Source organism: Anabrus simplex, chromosome 1 (genome assembly GCF_040414725.1).
Source record: "Anabrus simplex isolate iqAnaSimp1 chromosome 1, ASM4041472v1, whole genome shotgun sequence".
NCBI classification, from domain to species: Eukaryota; Metazoa; Arthropoda; class Insecta; order Orthoptera; family Tettigoniidae; genus Anabrus; species Anabrus simplex.
This window is the reverse complement of record NC_090265.1, coordinates 495,445,884-495,465,725: the sequence shown is the minus strand read 5'-3', so window position 1 is coordinate 495,465,725 and position 19,842 is coordinate 495,445,884. Positions and strand designations below refer to the sequence as shown.

General features: G+C 42.0%; 1 protein-coding gene across 1 annotated transcript in view; it reads right to left on the bottom strand.

The window, feature by feature from the left end:
• LOC136867716 (protein takeout) overlaps positions 1-19,842 on the bottom strand; it is a 55,475-nt gene that overhangs the window by 9,128 nt on the left and 26,505 nt on the right. Inside the window, exons 3-4 of the mRNA XM_067144724.2 lie at positions 17,837-17,984; positions 4,377-4,513 (exon numbers count right to left, since the gene is read on the bottom strand). Coding sequence (XP_067000825.2) covers positions 4,377-4,513; positions 17,837-17,984 — 285 coding nt within the window. The remainder of the gene's footprint in view (positions 1-4,376; positions 4,514-17,836; positions 17,985-19,842) is intronic.

Below are 19,842 nucleotides of genomic sequence, written 5' to 3'. Positions count from 1 at the left end.
TCCTGCAGGACTAAATTCTGGCACATTGGTGTCTCTGAAAACCATAAAGGTAGTTAGTGGGATGTAGAGCAAATATTATTATTAATATTAATTCACAGAGACTTGCAAGTGAACTCTGAAAGGCATAACAGTCTATTTTGAAGATGTATGTATTTATTGTCATATGCTTATGGGACTGCCTGCCCTCTGGAAGCCTTCGATATTTCCTGGAAGGGATGAGCGAGTCAGGCAGGTCGCCTCCCAGCCAGCGGGAGAAAAATTTGGCACTATATTCCATTGAAATATGCTCTTCGCCCAAACATGACTATTTTATGAACATTCAAGTGAAACGTAGACCAATAATCATCCAAACCCTGAAATTCCCCTTTTACAACCTGCCATCAACGCTTAATGTTACCTCATCGCCGAGGCTTGTGTCAGTGTCATACCTTCATATGTGCGTATACCTGTTATATTATGTGACCCTCTCAGACTGATTCTGATGATTCCGTCAGCTTCTGCTTCAAACACTAGCGCTGTACCATGTCCGGGGAGCCATTGTGACGAATGAACGTACCATTTCCACTTCTATTGGGTAACGTCTAAATTCAAACCTCAATGTTTTAGAAGCCTTTCTTGTGGGCAGTCGAGATTTTCTTCTGATGACGCAGAGCAAAGTTCTCTGCAAAACGTAAAGAATTTTACCTTATTTTCTTGACGTGGCATAAGCCCAAAAGCCTATACCATGTCTATTATAGAGAGTTATAAATGAAGACCAGGCTGTTATGAATACAGAGTTCAGACAGTTCAGGCTTGCTTATCATCCAGGATCTGTAATGATTCCTGATGGTTGTGAATGACCTAGAGTATGAAAGAGTAAGTCATCGGTCTGAAATAGAAATTTACTTCCTTGTTATTAAAGCCGATTAGCACAGTAGTGGATTTGCAACTTGAAGATGAGCACAGCAGTGGATTTGCTATGGTATTTCTCACATGGGATGCAGACTAATAGCACACATTATCAGCTTTTGCATACTACAAATACTGTATATTAGTATGGATTTGCTATGGTATTTCTCACATGGGATGCAGACTAATAGCACACATTATCAGCTTTTGCATACTACAAATACTGTATATTAGTATGGACCTTATTATTGTACAGACTTAGATGGACAGTTTTGTAGTTAGTCCTAATGCCGACCCAATGCTATTAGGTTGCGAGGGGTAGGGAGCTTATCATTTTTACGCCCTTCGTGACCCTTGTCTATCTTTGGCCGATATCTTCATTTTTCAAAGTATCGGACGTCTTCCATTCTCTCTCTCCGATTCATGTTATATAGAGGATGGTTGTTCAGTTGCACTTCCTCTTAAAACAGTAATCAACACCACCAATTTGTCATAATTGTAACTTAAGTTGGTGTACTGTTTTGTTAGTATTTTATCATCTGGAAAGGACAATGATCAGTGACAATGTAAAGGTCTTAGAATGAGATTATTTTCAGTATTATGTGTTGAAATGAGACACAAATAGGGTGGCTTACAAGAAGAAATGTGTCTTCAAAATCTGTTTAAAGTGAAAAGTATGAAGTGAAATTTTATCATTAGAAATTTAAAAGTAAATTTTTCCCTAAGTAAATCATTCATATGGTGGATGAACTGAACAACTCAATGTTTTCTTGGATATTGAATATCAGTTTCCCAGTTGTGCTCAAAATCGCATATCCGTTTGCCCCAACAAGATACTGGATCTGTTCTTGACTATATACACTGATTGGCCAAAAGTCACAGGAAGGGGTGTCCCATTAGAAAATGTGCCATGTATGACCCCTGAGCACTGCGGCTATCTGCGGTGTAGTTGAGCAGTCTGTCACAGACACCATTGTCGTTAAAGTCGCAACAAACCGCGAGTTAACCGACTTTGAACGTGGGATGACTATCCACGCATGGTGCATGGGTCATAGCATTGCAGAGATTGCATGTGAATTCGGGTTTCCAAGGTCAACAGTGTTGAGGGTGGATCTTCAATATTGCAGAGAGAATGTTACCACCAGTGTGTACCAGGCGAGTTAGCCGTGCGGTTAGCGGCAAGCGGCTGTAAGCTTGCATCCGGGAAATAGTGGGTTCGAATCCCACTGTCAGCAGCCCTGAAGATGGTTTTCCGTGGTTTCCCATTTTCACACCAGGCAAATGCTGGGGCTGTACCTTAATTAAGGCCACGGCCACTTCCTTCCAACTCCTACGTCTTTCCTCTCCCATCATCACCATAAGACCTGTCTGTGTCGGTGCGACGTAAGCCGCTAGCAAAAAAAAAAACAACGCGTAAACCGCCACACGGGAAGACCACAGGTGTTTAAGGAACGGACATCATGTCGCCTCCTCAGAACCATACTGGGTACTCGACGGGCTACTGTGAGTTAGATCACCACCCAGTTGAACGTTGGGAGTCAGAAACCCATTTCTACCAGGACTGTAAGGAGGCAACTGCACCGCATAGGCTTCACCAGCCGACGACCAATTTGTGTCCCTTTGCTGACACCTCGACACATAGATCAACGACGTGCATGGGCCCGCGAACATCGGCAACGGACCATGGAACAGTGACGGCATGTGGTATGGTCCAATGAATCCTGGTTCCAGTTGTATCAAGCTGATGGGCGCATGAGAGTGTGGCATGTGCCCTATGAAGCTATGAATCCTGCATGTCAGCAAGGTTGTGTCCAGGCGGGTGGTGGCTCAGTTCAGGGCTGGACAGCATTCTCATGGTCACAATTAGGCCCCATTTTCCGGCTGCAGAGAGCGCTGACAGGTGCACATTATGTGGACATTCTTTCAGATCATCTGCATCCCTTTCTGACCCTAGAGTATCCTGATGGAGATCCCGTATTTCAACAGGACAGTGCACCAGGTCACCGCTCTGTGGTGGCACGCAGGTGGTTGGAGGAGCACTCCAGTGAAGTTGCAACAATGGTTTGGCCCTCCATATCCCCCGATCTTAATCTAATCGAGCATTTATGGGATGCTGTCGATGCTGGTGTACGCTCCATGAACCCCGTACCAACTACACAAGACCAATAATTGTGGGTAGCAGTGCAAGATGCATGGGTCCAGATTCCTCCAGAATGATTCCAACACCTTGTAGAGTCAATACCTCACCGTATTGCTGCCATTGTGAGGGCTTGCAGAGGACCAACTCATTATTAACATCACATTCAGTGTCTTCCCATAACTTTTGGCCACTCAGTGTATTTCATTTTTTGGGATTCAGAACAAGGTAATACTCTGCACTATATTTGCAGCTCTGGAATAATAACAGCTCCTTCCTATTCTGATTAGATGGAAGTCATTCTTTTCAGTGTCAACTTACTAATACACTGTGAAAACTTTGCAGTTGGGGAAACACAATTTATAAGTGAAATTGAGACACATAAAAATTGAAGTATGGTTATTAACCACACAATATCATGTTTCATCTTAACAAGTGAGCATCTCCAAATGTTTCAAATCACTTCATATGATATCTACCTTACTTTCATTTATTTTATTTATTTCATTTTGATTGGAGAACACAAGATAGGAATGTTTCTGCCCTATATGTGAAATTACCAAATTATGTGTGTGATTCATGATTTTACCAGAGCAGGGGGGGGGGGGGGGGTTATGAATTTAGTGGATTAACTGACTTGCCAATATTTCCTGAAAATTCATTAACTTCCTTGTTGTTAGCATAGTCATTACTGTTTTGTTTCTCATTTTCATGTTTGTTTTAACTCTTTTTAGCATCACTGTTTGGTTTCCTGGTTGTCACTATTTTCACACTTTTCCAGCAGTGTACTGTTCTTAAAGATCAACAGTATTTTCCCTTTCCTTATGGACATTCTTAATTGATATGATTTGTATAATTATATAAGATATAGACGATAAGTTGCTAAGATGCTCAAACTAATAATTGATGCCTACTCGCACAGCAGTCACAACAGACTCTGCCAATAATAAGAGAATTAAGAGTCAGCTTGAAATGTTTGAATGCCAACATTTATTGACCAGGATTTTATATTTCCAAAAATATTACTAATGAAGTTATTGGCCTTGTAAATTTTTCTGTATACTTGTAGATTTAAAAGTAAGTTATATAGTATATGTAGTGTAAAGGAATTCAGTTGGTGGGAAGTAATTATCTGTGGTTGGAACAGCTTATATGTAACCAGAGGATGGGATTAATCTTGAAATATGAAATGAAAACAGTACCAGTACCCCGTAATTTGTTAGCAAAATAGCATGTGAAATTTGAGAACCACAGTGGTACACCAGATAATAATGTGTAGTTTCTTCTGATTTTGTCTCTCATGAACATTATCATAGGACAAGTATTACACTTACTTGTTGGAAGAACTTACCCAAAGTCAAGTTACAGTTTCCATCTCCAGTGATGGGCAGCACCAGAATTCGGCCGTCTACTTTGTAGGGTCCCTGAAGCCGGATAGGTTCTTTGAATCGCACAGTACCATCCACTACGTATTTCTTGGGGTCCATCCTGTTGCATAAAATACATCCTGTTTAGTTTTAATTAACTGAAATAATGGAATAAATTAATAAAAATATAAAACAAATATTTTGGTTAGGAAGTTCCAAGTACCCTTAGGGAAATTTCTTTCTATGCAATACAGTACATTGCTGTAAAAGTGTGTGCAATCTGCTGGTATTATCTTTATAACCAAATGATACTGAATTTGTGTAGATTTATGGGACATTAAATTGTTGTCTTTGCAGATTTATTTAGCTTGATATTAAACAAAAGTTACTAATTGTATTAGCAAGCCACAGATTAAACATACATTTATTTTTTATTTTTTTGCTTTCAATTGTGTCTGTGAATTAATTTTATGGCTCCTTTTTTCTCTATCTTAGGAAACACTGTGACTATTTCTGTTCTTGCACCTCTTTATTACCATAAAGGTTTAGAAAACAGAGTCTAACCATAGTTTCTTAGGCCTTCCATATACTTCCATATCATATTCAGCTGTCATGACCGCATAACACAGCTTCGTCCAACATGTTTATTTCTAATTTATTCATTTGCTCAATCCAGATAACCTTTGCTATTGTTCCTGCCTCTTCTTACCAGCATTGTTGGGATAATCTGATCTGTGAACTGAATTCCTTATTCAAACATACCGTTGATCTCAGTGGCGTATGCTACTCCTTTTCGATAGTTGGTTTAGGGAACATCAAGCCTTAAGCATTTTGAGCTGCAGCCAACAGCCAACGGAGTTGCCCGCTGTGTTGTCAAGGCTGTTTCACAAGCTACTGCCCTGGCCTCTGCCACCGCCAATACTCAACACCTGATCAATCGAGTTGATAGCCTAGCAAATTGAAGTCCAGCTTTGAGGCTAAATGGATAGAATGATTGTCTTTGGTCCGACGGCCCCGGTTCAATTTTCAGAATCAACCCCCTCATAGTGTTAATTCCCCTGACTTGGGAACTGGGTGTTTATGACGTCTTCGCCATTCATTTTATCCTTATTAGGTCACCACCAAGCCTATGTAGATGCTATGCACCATTATTATTATTATTATTATTATTATTATTATTATTATTATTATTATTATTATTATTAATCGATACGGCCACCTGTGGGTCACGTTTACACAATCTTCCTTCTGTCACGCAGACTGATACCCTTCTCTTTACACTCTCGCCAAAGATTCTTGAGTCTTTGACTTCTTCTTGCTTGTTCTTCCACCGAGATGTTCCATGGCTTCGCATGTTGCTCTTCAGACGCATCCCTCAATCCCGCAACCTTCTTCCTAAATGATGTCCTTTCTTTTATATCCTCCTCCTTGATACCTATTTCTGCCAAGTCATTGTGCACGTGTGTAAGCCATCCCGGTTGTTTTTTCCACCTTTCCTGCAGAAGAAGTATCCTGTTGGTCAATCTCTCAGGGTTCATTCTTTTGATATGTCCATAAAACGTCAGTCTCCTTTTTCTCATCACAGTCGTGATTCTTTCTACTGTCTTGTAGAGCTCCAAATTCGATCTTAACCGGAATGTGTTTGGGTCACTCGTCGACTTTCTAGGGCCTATGATTTTTCGCAAGAATCTTCTTTCTCTTTTTTCAAGGACTGGGTCAGCCATCCTCGTCAAGGTTTCTGCTCCATAAAGGCACTCTGTTCTAACCACTGTGCAGTAATGTTTTAACTTGGCCTGAATTGAGAGAGACTTGGACTTATAGGTGTCATGACATAGTCTGAATGCCAGCTCCATCCTTCTCACCCTCTCCTTTAATCCCTCCTTTTCATCTCCATTGGGGGTGAGTATTTCTCCCAGGTATTTAAATTTTTGCACACGCTGGATATCCCCATACAATGTAACAAGTCTGTCCGTGTCGCCTTTTTTTATAGAATCTATGAATGCTGTTTTCTCGAAAGAGATTCTTAACCCTGTTTTGACTGCAACATTTTGTAGTTCTTCGACTTGTTTCTTGGCTGTTTGACGGTTGTCTGTAATAAGAACGACATCGTCTGCGAAGGCAAGGCAATCCAACATCATCGCATTTTTTCCACAACCTATCTTTACCCCATTCTTCATTCCATTTTCAGTCATTCTCAGCCTCCATTCCCTAATAACTTTTTCTAAAATGCAATTAAAGAGTAGTGGAGAAAGGCTGTCTCCTTTCCTCAAACCCGTTTTTATCTCAAATGGATTTGAGAGTTCGCTCATAAATTTGACTTGAGAAAAAGTGTTTGTAAGAGATTGCCGAATTATGGCCAGAGATTTCTCATCCACTCCAAACTCCTGCAGAACGTTCATGAGCACTCCACGATCTATGGAATCATATGCCTTTTTGAAATCAACGAAGGTTATGATTGTCCTCTTCTGATTTCTCATAGATCTTATTTTTATAAGTGATTTTAGAATATAAATCTGCTCAGCACATGAACGCCCTTTCCTGAACCCTGCCTGGTATTCACCAATTTGTTTATCTAGATGTGTTTCAAGCCTCCGCTGCAATGCTTTGGATAGAATTTTGTATGCTATAGGAAGAAGAGAGATACCTCTGTAGTTGTTGACGTTAGTTTGGTCCCCTTTTTTGTGTAAAGGATGAATGAGTGCATTTTTCCAATCACTTGGTATTTCTTCTTTTTCCCAAATAAAAGCGAATAATTCCTCTAGTTTTTCCACTATATTTTCACCTGCAAATTTGAATAACTCTGCAGTAATTGAATCTTTCCCAGGAGCTTTGTTGTTTTTTAGTTGCTTAATGATGTCCCTAATTTCTTCCTTATTTGGTGGTAATGAATCCTTCAACTTGAATTGAGGCTCTCCAAATAGCAATCCATCTTCGGGAGGTTCACAGTTCAGAAGATTCTGGAAATAGTTGGCTAGATACTCGCAGTTCTTCTTGTCACCAATAATGAGTTTCCCTTGTTCACTTTTAAAACATAGATTACCAGGGGAGAATTTTTTGATTTTGTTTTTAAACCTTCTATAGAAATCTCTTGTGTTGTTTCTCTTGAAATCTTCTTCTATGTTGTGCAGCTGTTCTTTCTCGTACTTTCTTTTCGTATTCCGAAGAATTTTTGCTGTGTGTTTCCGTTGTTCCTTGAAGTCTTCGAAATTCTTGTGATTAGTACACCATTTATTCCACGCTTTAGACCTTTCCCGTAAGGCTACTTCACAATCGTCATTCCACCATGGATGTTTCTTCTTTTTGGCGATCATTATAGTCTTTTCAGCTGCTTCTTGTATCCTCCTTGCCATTTCGTCCCAATTCAAAGATTCCAAGACCTCAAGCTCTCGTTTATAGTTCTCAACAATCTCTTGGTTTATCTTGAGTTCATCAGTTCGATATTTCTTGATTTTGGGTGAAGGTCTCTTGAAGGACTTTGGAATAAATCTTATCTTGACTCTAACAAGGTAGTGGTCAGAATCTATGTTTGCACCTTTTTGCACTTTAACGTTCAAAATCTCTGCAGGGTTCGATGTGGCTACATGGTCTATTTGGAACTCCCCTAACATGGGATTTGGTGAACGCCATGTCATTAATTTCTTCCTTTCTTTCTTGAATTGGGTGGACATTAACTTGAGGTTGAATGCTTCACACACTTCAATAAGCCTTTCCCCATTTCTATTGGTTCTTATATGCCCAGGATAACTGCCAACTATTTTTCTGTATTTTCTTTCCTTGCCAACTTGAGCATTATTATTATTATTATTATTATTATTATTATTATTATTATTATTATTATTATTATTATTATTATTATTATTATTATTAACATCGTCGTAATCGTTAAATAACAATGTTGAATTTTACAGCGGTCGTACCCATCGTTCAATGGTTAATTATCTTCCTCGGAAGACCAGTGGTGTCCGACCCATGATCACGAGTTCAATTCCAACCAACAAAAGAGAACACTAAACCTGAAAGATTGCATTTCATTTTAGCAGATCTACCAATAAAAAGGAAACTCTATTACTCCTATAACAGCAGGCCTGCAGTGTCTTCCTACAAGGATGTAGAAGTAAACGGGAGTGAAATACCAGCACTCCGTTATCTATATATTTAAGACAGAAGGATGAGGTGAGGAAGTATATACGATGAGTAACGCATGGTGATAGTTAACAGTGGCGATCTGACGGACCGAAGCCTAGCACAGCTATCCTCCGGCGGTCCCCGCACCTGTAGGCAAACAGCAGCAAGCCACGTGAGGCGAGTCGATGGGAAAGGACGAGAGTCTGGGCTGCAATATCAGTCTCCGAAGCCTTGTTCTCAGAAATACGTGCGACGTGTTTTCTCATTGCTTTCAAGTTTTGCAAATGGAACAATGTGTCAGATGCTTACAATATAATGTGCTTTAGATTTCCATCGCTCGCATTTGAGGTTTGGGCTTCACTGATAGCCTTGGTAGCCCTCAGTATACGCCACTGGTTGATCTTAACATCTTTAATAACAGCTCTTAAAATGGTCTACTTGCTCTAGTTTTGAATTTCCTGCCTGTCATTTTTCTTACTAATACTACTTTAATATTTTAAATATTGATTATCTTGTCACACTGTCTGCACTTCTTTACTAGTCCCAAGATATCGTCATGAACATCATCCGAACTGCTTATAGCAAGAATTCCACTCTTCATTGTATGCCTTTCAGCAGTAGTCCATAAGAGGGCAAGTTTACATCTTTGTCTGATTCCTGTAAGTAATTTGAATCAGGAACTTGTTTTACCCTTTTCTATCTCTTCATCCTGATAGGCAACAGAAGATTATTTCATCTTCATGAACTCAATTGAGGTTGGGGTCAGAAAGGGCATCTGGCTGTTCGAAACGTAAGCTTGTGTCCTCATCCTGAGGTGGTACAGCTCTTTTCAGGCACACCCCCATTGGAGGTGAGCTGCATGTACCATTTCAACCACATACCAGCCCTCCTGCCATTCTAAAATTTCTGGCACTACCGGGAAGGACGGCAGCTAATAACACTAACCATTACAGTATTCATCTCCCCTCATCCTTGACCGCGTTTCAGGAAACAGGAGTAATGCACTTAATGCATATCTCGAAGATGAGGGTGAAAATCCCTACATTTTCTTCAGTAAATGTGTTAATTGTATTTATAAAGGAACTTTTAAGGATGGCATAGTTTGTACAGTTTGATTTCAATTGTTTTATTTTGCAAATGCTTTATTTCATTGTAGCTTTTTATATAGTGGGTTGAAATGGTTTGGTAGACCTAGAGAATCTTTCATTTCCCCATCTCTATACTCTTTTATTTTCTTTAACCTCTGCCTGCCATGACAGCTAGCATTAGCCAACATTAGCCAAGTCCAACATAACATTACTGAAAGGTTCAATGGTGATAGTGAGTTGCAGTCTTCGATTAACATTTATTCAGGAGTCTTAAAGCTCAGTAGCGGGGATTAGGAAGGGGGTGCGAGGGGGCAGTTGCCCCCCACCCCCTTTTTTTGGAGAACATATTCCATTTTTATTCGCACTTTTGCCGGCTGAAACTAGGAATTACAGGAATTATTTAAAAAAAGCAATTTGTACAAGCCCTGTTGTCTTATCAGCCAGTTCTTTCCTTTATTTTCTTTAATTATTAACAAAATTATTAGCGGACATACGCACAAAATATCGTTCGTCGCGGCTGATTTGTATAGCGCCACAGCAAGCAGTGGAGACTTTCCACGTGCTGTGAGGGCAGCAGGGGTGTACATATATATATATATATATTTCCAAGGTCTTGGACACTGATGTATGTTTCACCCGCTTGCCGCGCGCATTCGTCAATCTGGCAGTCTCTTTAGTGTCTGTTACTTTCTTAACGTGTAGTCAAATACTAAATGATTTTAATGGTAGGCTATAATCACGCCGTACTTCTGTTTAATTGTAATAAATGCGTAATATTGTTCTTTTGGTGAAAGTTTTATTATGTAGTATTGGATCAAAATCTTAAAATACTATTATTACCGCACTTAAATTGTTAAACTCTCAACTTTTACCTTTCTGTCAAAATTCGCTCAGAGAGCATAAAAAACTTACCATTTTGTAGCTTGTTTCTTCCGTTTTGATGTATGTAATCCCCCACTTCCACTCCCACCCTCGTCCGCTATATGCCACAAACCCGGGTACTGTTTGTTGTCTGTATATTTTTTACCCCCGCACTTTTAATTTCCAATCGCCGCTACTGTTAAAGCTTAATGGATGAAGTACCAGTACCGGTATTAAAAAAATGGAAAATACGAGTAATGTAATTTCCAGCAATACACGAGGGAAAGTTGTTAATCAAGTAGCTGGGGCGATGACCTAGATATTAGGCCCTTTTAAACAACAAGCATCATCACCATCATCATTATCAATCAAGGAGCTCACGTTTTCAACATCCATTCTGACTTTTCCTTGCGGTGTAATGGTTGGATATAAAATGATAAAGAAGACTAAATATAGGTAAGAACCAAAGTAAAATCTAACAGAAATTTCTCACCTGACTGCTTGTACGTTAATAAATTTGAAATATTCTGAAAAGAAAGAAAATACGGTATGGCATTAGGATAGCCATAATCAGTCAATCTGCCCATAATTCTGATATTGGGGAGATATGGAAAGGGTACTGATTTTTCTTTCGAGAGGACGTGGGCTAAAATGTTGGAAGTATTGAGCGCGAGGCTTTGTGTTTAACGTGATTGTTAATCTTGTGATCATATCGCATATCCTACACCTATACATAGGTTTCTAAATCACAGCAACGCGACTTTTATTCCGAAAATCTCGAAAGTAATGGCAGGGTTTGAACCACAGCTGTGTCAGTTAAATAGCCAAACGCGATACCAATGAAATATCAAGCTGAGGGAAATGCAAACAGAAGGAATATGAACAGTACTTATCGAACATTCTTTTCTTGCTACCGAAGTCGGAGGGCTTTGTGGGAAGAACTTTGTTCATGATATTTAGTACAATATAGCTTATTCCTGTGAATCGACAGTTCTTCTGTGCAACATTAACCACATTTGCAAGGTCATATATTGGCAAATTCGTGTTGGGGAAACTATGATGTCTTCTTCTTCTTCATCATCATTTCTAGCCTATTCCAATCCACTGCTGGATGTAGGCCTCTTCCAGCACCTCTCTAGGAGGTGCTGCCTCTTCCATATGCTTCCATCGACTTCGGTCTTGAGCCACTTGGAACCAGCGTGTACCAACCAACAGCTTTATGTCATCGAGCCATCTCTTCTGGGGTCCTCCAATGCCTCTCTTGTGTTCCCATGGTCTCCAGTGAACAATCCTAGAGGTCCACCTGCTGTAGTCTTGTCGTGGTGTGTGTCCTGCCCATTGCCATTTTAGTCTTGCTACTCTCTCCAGGATGTCTGTTACATTCGTTCTTCTCCTGATGTCCTCTGAACGGATCTTATCCCTAAGGCTGATCCCTAGCATCTGTCGCTCCATGGTTCGTTGTGTTCGCTGAAGCTTGCGAGCACTTGCCTTAGTTAAAGTCATCGTTTCTAGACGGTAAGTAGTAACTGGCAGCACGCACGTATTATAAACCTTGGTCTTCAGGTTAATTGGAACATCCTTTTTGGTCAGGATGAATCTTAGTTTTCAGAATGTTATCCAACTCATACCTATTCTGCGAGGAATTCCTGCACGTTGGTTGTATCCAAGATAGATGTACTCATCGACAGCTTCTATATATTGGTTTCCCGTTTTAAATGGTTGACTGTCTGGGCTGATGTAATGTTTTTAAATTCCGCACTTCATTTTATTTGTGCTTCAATTTCTTGCAATACCCGAAGGAACGTCCGACAAATGCGCCAGTCAACTTCGCAATGAGAAAGGACCGAACAATCACATTTTGTGTGGTCTTCATTCAGTGAAAAGCGTGCATGAAACGATCCCTACATGAAGAGTTGTGTTGTTATAGCATTCGCCTGGAACGGAAGTTGGAAATTTCTGGTAACCACTTGGGAGATGCTCGAGAGTGGAATTCGAACCCATTTCTCTTCTCACCTACGATAGGCCTACCTGAGACCGAGTGCAATTCATTTCAGTACTTCAAACCAATCTTAAACTTGTGATAGAGCCGGGAATTGAAACAGGGAGGGATTCTATAGGGCTTAACAGTTGATCACTGCGGTAGATTTTACGTAGTGCTTATTATGTGAACTGTGTTCTTAATTACCAATGAAAAACTCGTAGTCAGAAATCTGCTGTAACTTCAGCTTCCACGTCGTGTAAGCATAAGTCTTTAAACTTTCTTGATAATTATAAAGCATCGTGTCTGATCCGTAATAATCCTCATTTACTTTTCATAGGGCAACAATGAATATTAACCAGATAGACTCTACTTGCCCTAACGATATGACTCTATTTCTTCTCGATTAGTTGGTTAGCAAGCGCCACGCCTAAGTACTCCATAGACAAAATTGTTTTTCATTAATGGGTTTATAACATATGACACAGCGACCACGGGGTTCAAGTCGAGAATGGTATGGCTTCCACTTTGCCGCGCTCCCCTCTTTTATCTTTGTTTTTTGACTCACTTGATGTACTCTGTTCACTTCTGATCTCAATAGTACGTCAGGGAGGCGATGACCTCGATATTAGGTTCTCTTCAACAGCAGTAATCCTCATCATTAGATCTGCGAGATCTAGGGAGTCTTCCATTTTGCCGACTGTCATGATCCTTCGCTTTCTTTAGCCATTGTACCTTTATTTTTCGAATGGTCAAACCTGTTTCTCCTATGATTAAAGTCAAGAAGAGCTGATAGTTCCATCATTCCGCCCTCCTTCCCTTTAAAACAACAATTAAACAAGCATAGCAAAGCCATCTTCGAACAGACCATGAAGGCCCTTGGAGGAGTGCAAGGTAAAGGCTTCCACTCCTCGTAACCTCGGTATTAAGTAGGGTAGTGTGGTTAGCTCTATGGCCGCCCGCCTTTGCCCCCAGGGGCCTGTTTCATAAAACTAACTAATAATATTAGCTAATAATATTAGAACTCATAAAACAAATTATTAGTTGTCAAAATTCTGTTTCATAAAGATGTATGCATGACTAATAAAATGGCTTCACTAATAATATTAGGTTATTAGTCAGCTGATACAGTTTGAGGTTAGAATCGATTTGTTGCATGTTCTTACAGTAGTTTGTTTTCGTTCCTTGCAGTAGGCTAGCGCTTGACCCACTCATACTCTGTGCTTTTTGTGTTTGACTACAACCGAACCGGCTATTCAGTGCAGTTTCAGATTCTTGTCAGTTTATATAGGCTACAATGGGTAAAAGAAACGACAATAATGTCAGGAAAAAAAGTTTCCTTAGAAAAGTGCTGGAGTTGAAGGGGCAGTTGTTCGGAGCCTTTTCACTAACCGTGACAAAGGACTCGAAAAGGCAAGCGTGGATGGAACTGCGGGATTTTGCTGTGGCTATTGGGCTTCGTTCCTTGCAGTGGGAGATTCTAAGATATTACCAATCCTATCAAGCACATATTCAAATGTTCTGTAATCTAACCTAAATCTCTCATTGTATTCATATGATTGTTCCATACCCGTATAGGCTGTTCTTGGCCTAAAAGTTCTTGGACGGCGAATATAAACTCTCTCCTCATCACTATTTGAATCAGAGTCAACCATTTCACTGATCTTCACAATTTTATGCCAATATATCAATATACCACACACTTTGGTTTCACTAATAATATGAAATATGAGTCAAAATACACTAATAGAAATAATCCCAATAATATGAGTAAATTTTATATGAAACAATTTACTAATATTATTAGGAACATCTACTAATAATTTAGACTCATAAACTAATAACTAATATTATTAACTAATAATTTTATGAAACACAATACTAATATTATTAGTTAATATTATTGGTTTTTACTAATAATATTAGTGAAATATGTTTTATGAAACAGGGCCCAGGTTAGAACATTCCAATTATGTGAAATTATGAAAAAGTTGTCAATAATGAAAGAAAAGCTTACGAATAGAGAAGTAAGAGGTATGGTGTGGTGGTTGATGGGTATATACACTGACTGACAGAGCAAATGCAACACCAAGAAGGAGTGGTCAGAACTTTATGCCAATTGCAGGGTAGACTGACGTCGCTGAGGTATGCTCATGATGTGAAATGCGCCGCTGTGCTGCGCACGTAGCGAACGATAAATGGGACACGGCGTTGGCGAATGGCCCACTTCGTACCGTGATTTCTCAGCCGACAGTCATTGTAGAACGTGTTGTCGTGTGCCACAGGACACGTGTATAGCTAAGAATGCCAGGCCGCCGTCAACGGAGGCATTTCCAGCAGACAGACGACTTTACGAGGGGTATGGTGATCGGGCTGAGAAGGGCAGGTTGGTCGCTTCGTCAAATCGCAGCCGATACCCATAGGGATGTGTCCACGGTGCAGCGCCTGTGGCGAAGATGGTTGGCGCAGGGACATGTGGCACGTGCGAGGGGTCCAGACGCAGCCCGAGTGACGTCAGCACGCGAGGATCGGCGCATCCGCCGCCAAGCGGTGGCAGCCCCGCACACCACGTCAACCGCCATTCTTCAGCATGTGCAAGACACCCTGGCTGTTCCAATATCGACCAGAACAATTTCCCGTCGATTGGTTGAAGGAGGCCTGCACTCCCGGCGTCCGCTCAGAAGACTACCATTGACTCCACAGCATAGACGTGCACGCCTGGCATGGTGCCGGGCTAGAGCGACTTGGAGGAGGGAATGGCGGAACGTCGTGTTCTCCGATGAGTCACGCTTCTGTTCTGTCAGTGATAGTCACCGCAGACGAGTGTGGCGTCGGCGTGGAGAAAGGTCAAATCCGGCAGTAACTGTGGAGCGCCCTACCGCTAGACAACGCGGCATCATGGTTTGGGGCGCTATTGCGTATGATTCCACGTCACCTCTAGTGCGTATTAAAGGCACGTTAAATGCCCACCGCTACGTGCAGCATGTGCTGCGGCCGGTGGCACTCCCGTACCTTCAGGGGCTGCCCAATGCTCTGTTTCAGCAGGATAATGCCCGCCCACACACTGCTCGCATCTCCCAACAGGCTCTACGAGGTGTACAGGTGCTTCCGTGGCCAGCGTACTCTCCGGATCTCTCACCAATCGAACACGTGTGGGATCTCATTGGACGCCGTTTGCAAACTCTGCCCCAGCCTCGTACGGACGACCAACTGTGGCAAATGGTTGACAGAGAATGGAGAACCATCCCTCAGGACACCATCCGCACTCTTATTAACTCTGTACCTCGACGTGTTTCTGCGTGCATCGCCGCTCGCGGTGGTCCTACATCCTACTGAGTCGATGCCGTGCGCATTGTGTAACCTGCATATCGGTGGAAATAAACATCAATTATTCGTCCGTGCCGTCTCTGTTTTTTCCCCAACTTTCATCCCTTTCGAACCACTCCTTCTTGGTGTTGCATTTGCTCTGTCAGTCAGTGTATAAGAATAAAGGTCTAAGAAACGACAAAAATAGTTGTTAATTCTGTGGAGAATTAACGGAAGAGGCTCGTCAATTGAGAGCATGTAGGGAGACTGACTCACTTATAATTAAATATCGAGCGAGCAAGTGGCCGTGCGGCTGTGAGCTTGCAATCGGGAGATAGTGGGTTCGAACCCTACTGTCGGCAGCCCTGAAGATGGTTTTCCGTGGTTACCAATTTTCACACCAGGCAAATGCTGGGGATGTACCTTAATTAAGGCCATGGCCGCTTCCTTTCCACTCCTAGCCCTTTCCTATCCCATCGTCGCCATAAGACCTATGTGTGTCGGTGCGACGTAAAGCAAATTGTAATTAAATATCTGGGTAGTGAATGTAAAGCAAAACATAGAAAGAGGAAGAATTCCAGACAATTACAAATTCAGGGCCATGTGCCTCTCTTCTCCACTTAAAACAACACTCACCACCTTATAACGTTGATTAGCCTATTACACGTCTCAATTCTGCAGAGCAGCGCAACCTCCCGTTAATTTAGAGTTCTTTAGTAGACGAACTGTAGGGAGTAGCTGTGTTGTTCCATAATGGTTGATGTTCTATGTTTACTCAAAACAATGCATCGGGTTTAGGACCGTGATCTTAACTTAGTTATTCTATTATTCTTGCTTATGATGGCAGATGATTCAAGATCAATAAAGGCTAAACAAACCCATTCTAATATACACTGAGTGGCCAAACGTCATGGGAAGACATTGAATGTGATATTAATAATGAGTCGCTCCTCCGCGAACCCTCAAAACGGCAGTAGTACGGCGAGGCATCGACTCTACAAGGTGTTGGAACCGTTCTGGAGGAATCTGGACCCACGCATCTTGCACTGCTGCCCACAATTATTGGTCTTGTGTATTTAGTGCGGGGATCGTGGAGCGTACACCAGCATCGACAGCATCCCATAAATGCTCGATTGGATTAGCATCGGGGGATCTGGAGGGCCAATCTATGGTCGTAAATTCACTGGAGTGCTCCTCCAACCATCTGCCTGCCACTACAGAGCGGTGACATACTGCATTGTCCTGTTGAAACATGGCATCTCCATCAGGGTACTCCAGGACCAGAAGGGGATGCAGATGGTCTGAAAGAACATCCACATAACGTGTACCTGTCAGCGCTCCCTGCAGGCGGACAATGGGGCGTAATTGCTACCATGAGAACGCCGCCTAGACAAGAACTGAGCCATCTTCCGCCTGGACACAACCTTGTTGACACGCAGGATCCATAGCTTTATGAGGCATACGCCACACTATCACGCTCACACCAGCTCGATACAACTGGAACCGGGATTCATTGAACCATACCACACGCCGCCACTGTTCCATGGTCCATTGCCGATGTTCGCGGGCCCATACACGTCGTTGAGCTCTGTGTCGAGGTGTCGGCAAAGGAACACAAGTTAATCGTCGGCTGGTGAAGCCTGTGCCGTGCAGCTGCCTCCTTACAGTCCTGGTAGAAATGAGTTCCTGACTCCCAACATTCAACTGGGCGGTGATCTGACTCACAGTAGCCCGTCGAACATCCAGTATGGTTCTGAGGAGACGACGTAATGTCTGTTCCTTAAACACCTGTGGACTTTCCGTTCAGCGGTTTACGCGGGTGGTAACATTCTCTCTGCGATATTGAAGATCCACCCTCGACACTGTTGACCTCGGAAACACGAATTCGCTTGTAATCTCCGCAATCACCGCACGTTCAAAGTAGGTCAACTCTCGATGTGTTGCCATCTTCATGATACAGGCGTCTGTGACAGACTGCTCAGCTACGCTGCAGCTAGCCGCAACACTCAGGGGTCATACACGGCACATTTTGTAATGAGACATCTCTTCCCGTGACTTTTGGCCACTCAGTGTAATTATTACTCACTTGACATTCTCCATCACTCCGGAGCTGAGTCCTTGCAGATGAATCTTATTAAATTCGAGGTTGATATTCACTGGTCCTCCACCCTGACCGATACCCAGGGAAATTATCTCCAAGGGATCAATGGGCTGCACTCCTAGGGATGGCACACCTGAAACAAAGGATTAAACAGCTCTCTGTTATACAGTTCAGTAAAGAAAACGCCCTTCCAAGGTTCCTGCGTTCTCTTAACTGAGTATGATACCCTTTTCCGTGGAAATATATTTCGAATAATCCTTGGAAAAAAGTTCCTCAACTTTTTAGGACTACGTTGAGGATACTGAAGAGCGCTAAGGGGCTGAAGGGAATTGGAAGGGGAATTAGATAAGAGGAATCAACTGATGAACCAGTTACCAGATGATTTTTATTTATCAACCTCCTTCTGATAAGTCAATTGATATGAATTCATACCTGATTCCGTTAACTCCCTGTGGGTGGAGACAATCGAATACACCCATGGTATACCCTGCCTATTGTAAAAGGCGACTAAAAGGGGGCTCAGGAGCTGTCATCTTGGAAGCGTGGGTTGGGGACCCGAGGTCCCCTAGCTGAGTCTGACATTGCATCCACTTGTGTCAGGCTTCTCGTCTTCATCTTACCTCTCTGACCTCCCTTGATCGCCTCTTGTTCCTTTTCGACCCTAACGGTATTAGGTTTACGTGGCGTATGAAGTCCTTCGTACCGAGCTAGATAGCTGTAGTGCGGCCAGTATCCAGTAATCGGGAGATAGTGGGTTCGAGCCCCACTGTCGGCAGGCCTGAAGATGGTTTTCCGTGGTTTCCCATTTTCACACCAGGCAAATGCCGGGGCTGTACCTTAATTAAGGCCACGGCCGCTTCCTTCCACTTCCTAGGCCTCTCCTCTCCCATAGTCGCTATAAGACCTATCTGTGTCAGTGCGACGTAAAAGCAAATAGCAATAGAAGTCCTTCGCTTTCCTTTGCGGATAGGCTACTTTCATTCTTCGAAGTGACGAACCACCTCTTCCCTTTTCCCTTCTGATTAGTGTTAATACAGGATAGTTGCCGACCTGTACTTCCTCTTAAAACAATAATCACATGCAGGGATGAGGAGCTCAGACGGTAGAGCGCTGGCCCTCTGAGCTCAACTTGGCAGGTTCGAACCTGGCTCAGTGCGGTGATATTTGAACGTGCTCAAATACGTCAGCCTCATGTCCATAGATTTACTGCCACATAAAAGAACTCCCGCGGCGCAACATTCAGATGAGTAATAATAATAATAATCACCACCTGATTCCGTTAGAACACCACTACTCGAGTTCATGCACGAGGCAAACACATCTATTGTTGAGTTTTCCCAAGGGATGGCTGTCATTTCTCCCGTACAGTAATTGTAATTCATATCAACGTTATATAGAATTTTAATATTGCAATAAATGTTAATATACCTAAAAAAATGTTACGGATTCTTGTCTACGCTACTTGTGTTATATGTCCATTATAACGCCGTCCCGTAGTCTGTAACACACGTTTAGTAGGCGTACATGGTCCTATAATCGCGTTTTTACGGTACTTGCAAATGCGGTGAACAGAACTCGGTTTAGGAATTCATTTTAGAGGATAGCTTCTCAAAGACCTCAGTAGAGTAGAGAATGCAGCTATTGGTTGGAGAAAATACTTTCTTTTCTTTATGAAGACACTTCGACGATTCCTTATTACCTGAACAGGTTTAAGACATTCCAGTACAGCCGCAATGTAACAATAAAATTAAAAAATAAACATGATTGTAATAACTCATCTTTCCTGTATGTGCATCCCTTTCTTAATTTAAATAATAATATTGTTTTACGTCCCACTAACTACTTTTATGTTTTTCGGAGACGCCAAGATGCCGGAATTTAGTCCCGCAGGAATTCTTTTACGTGCTAGTAAATCTACCGTCACGAGACTGACGTATTTGAGCACCTTCAAATACCACCAGACTGAGTCAGGATCGAACCTGCCAAGTTGG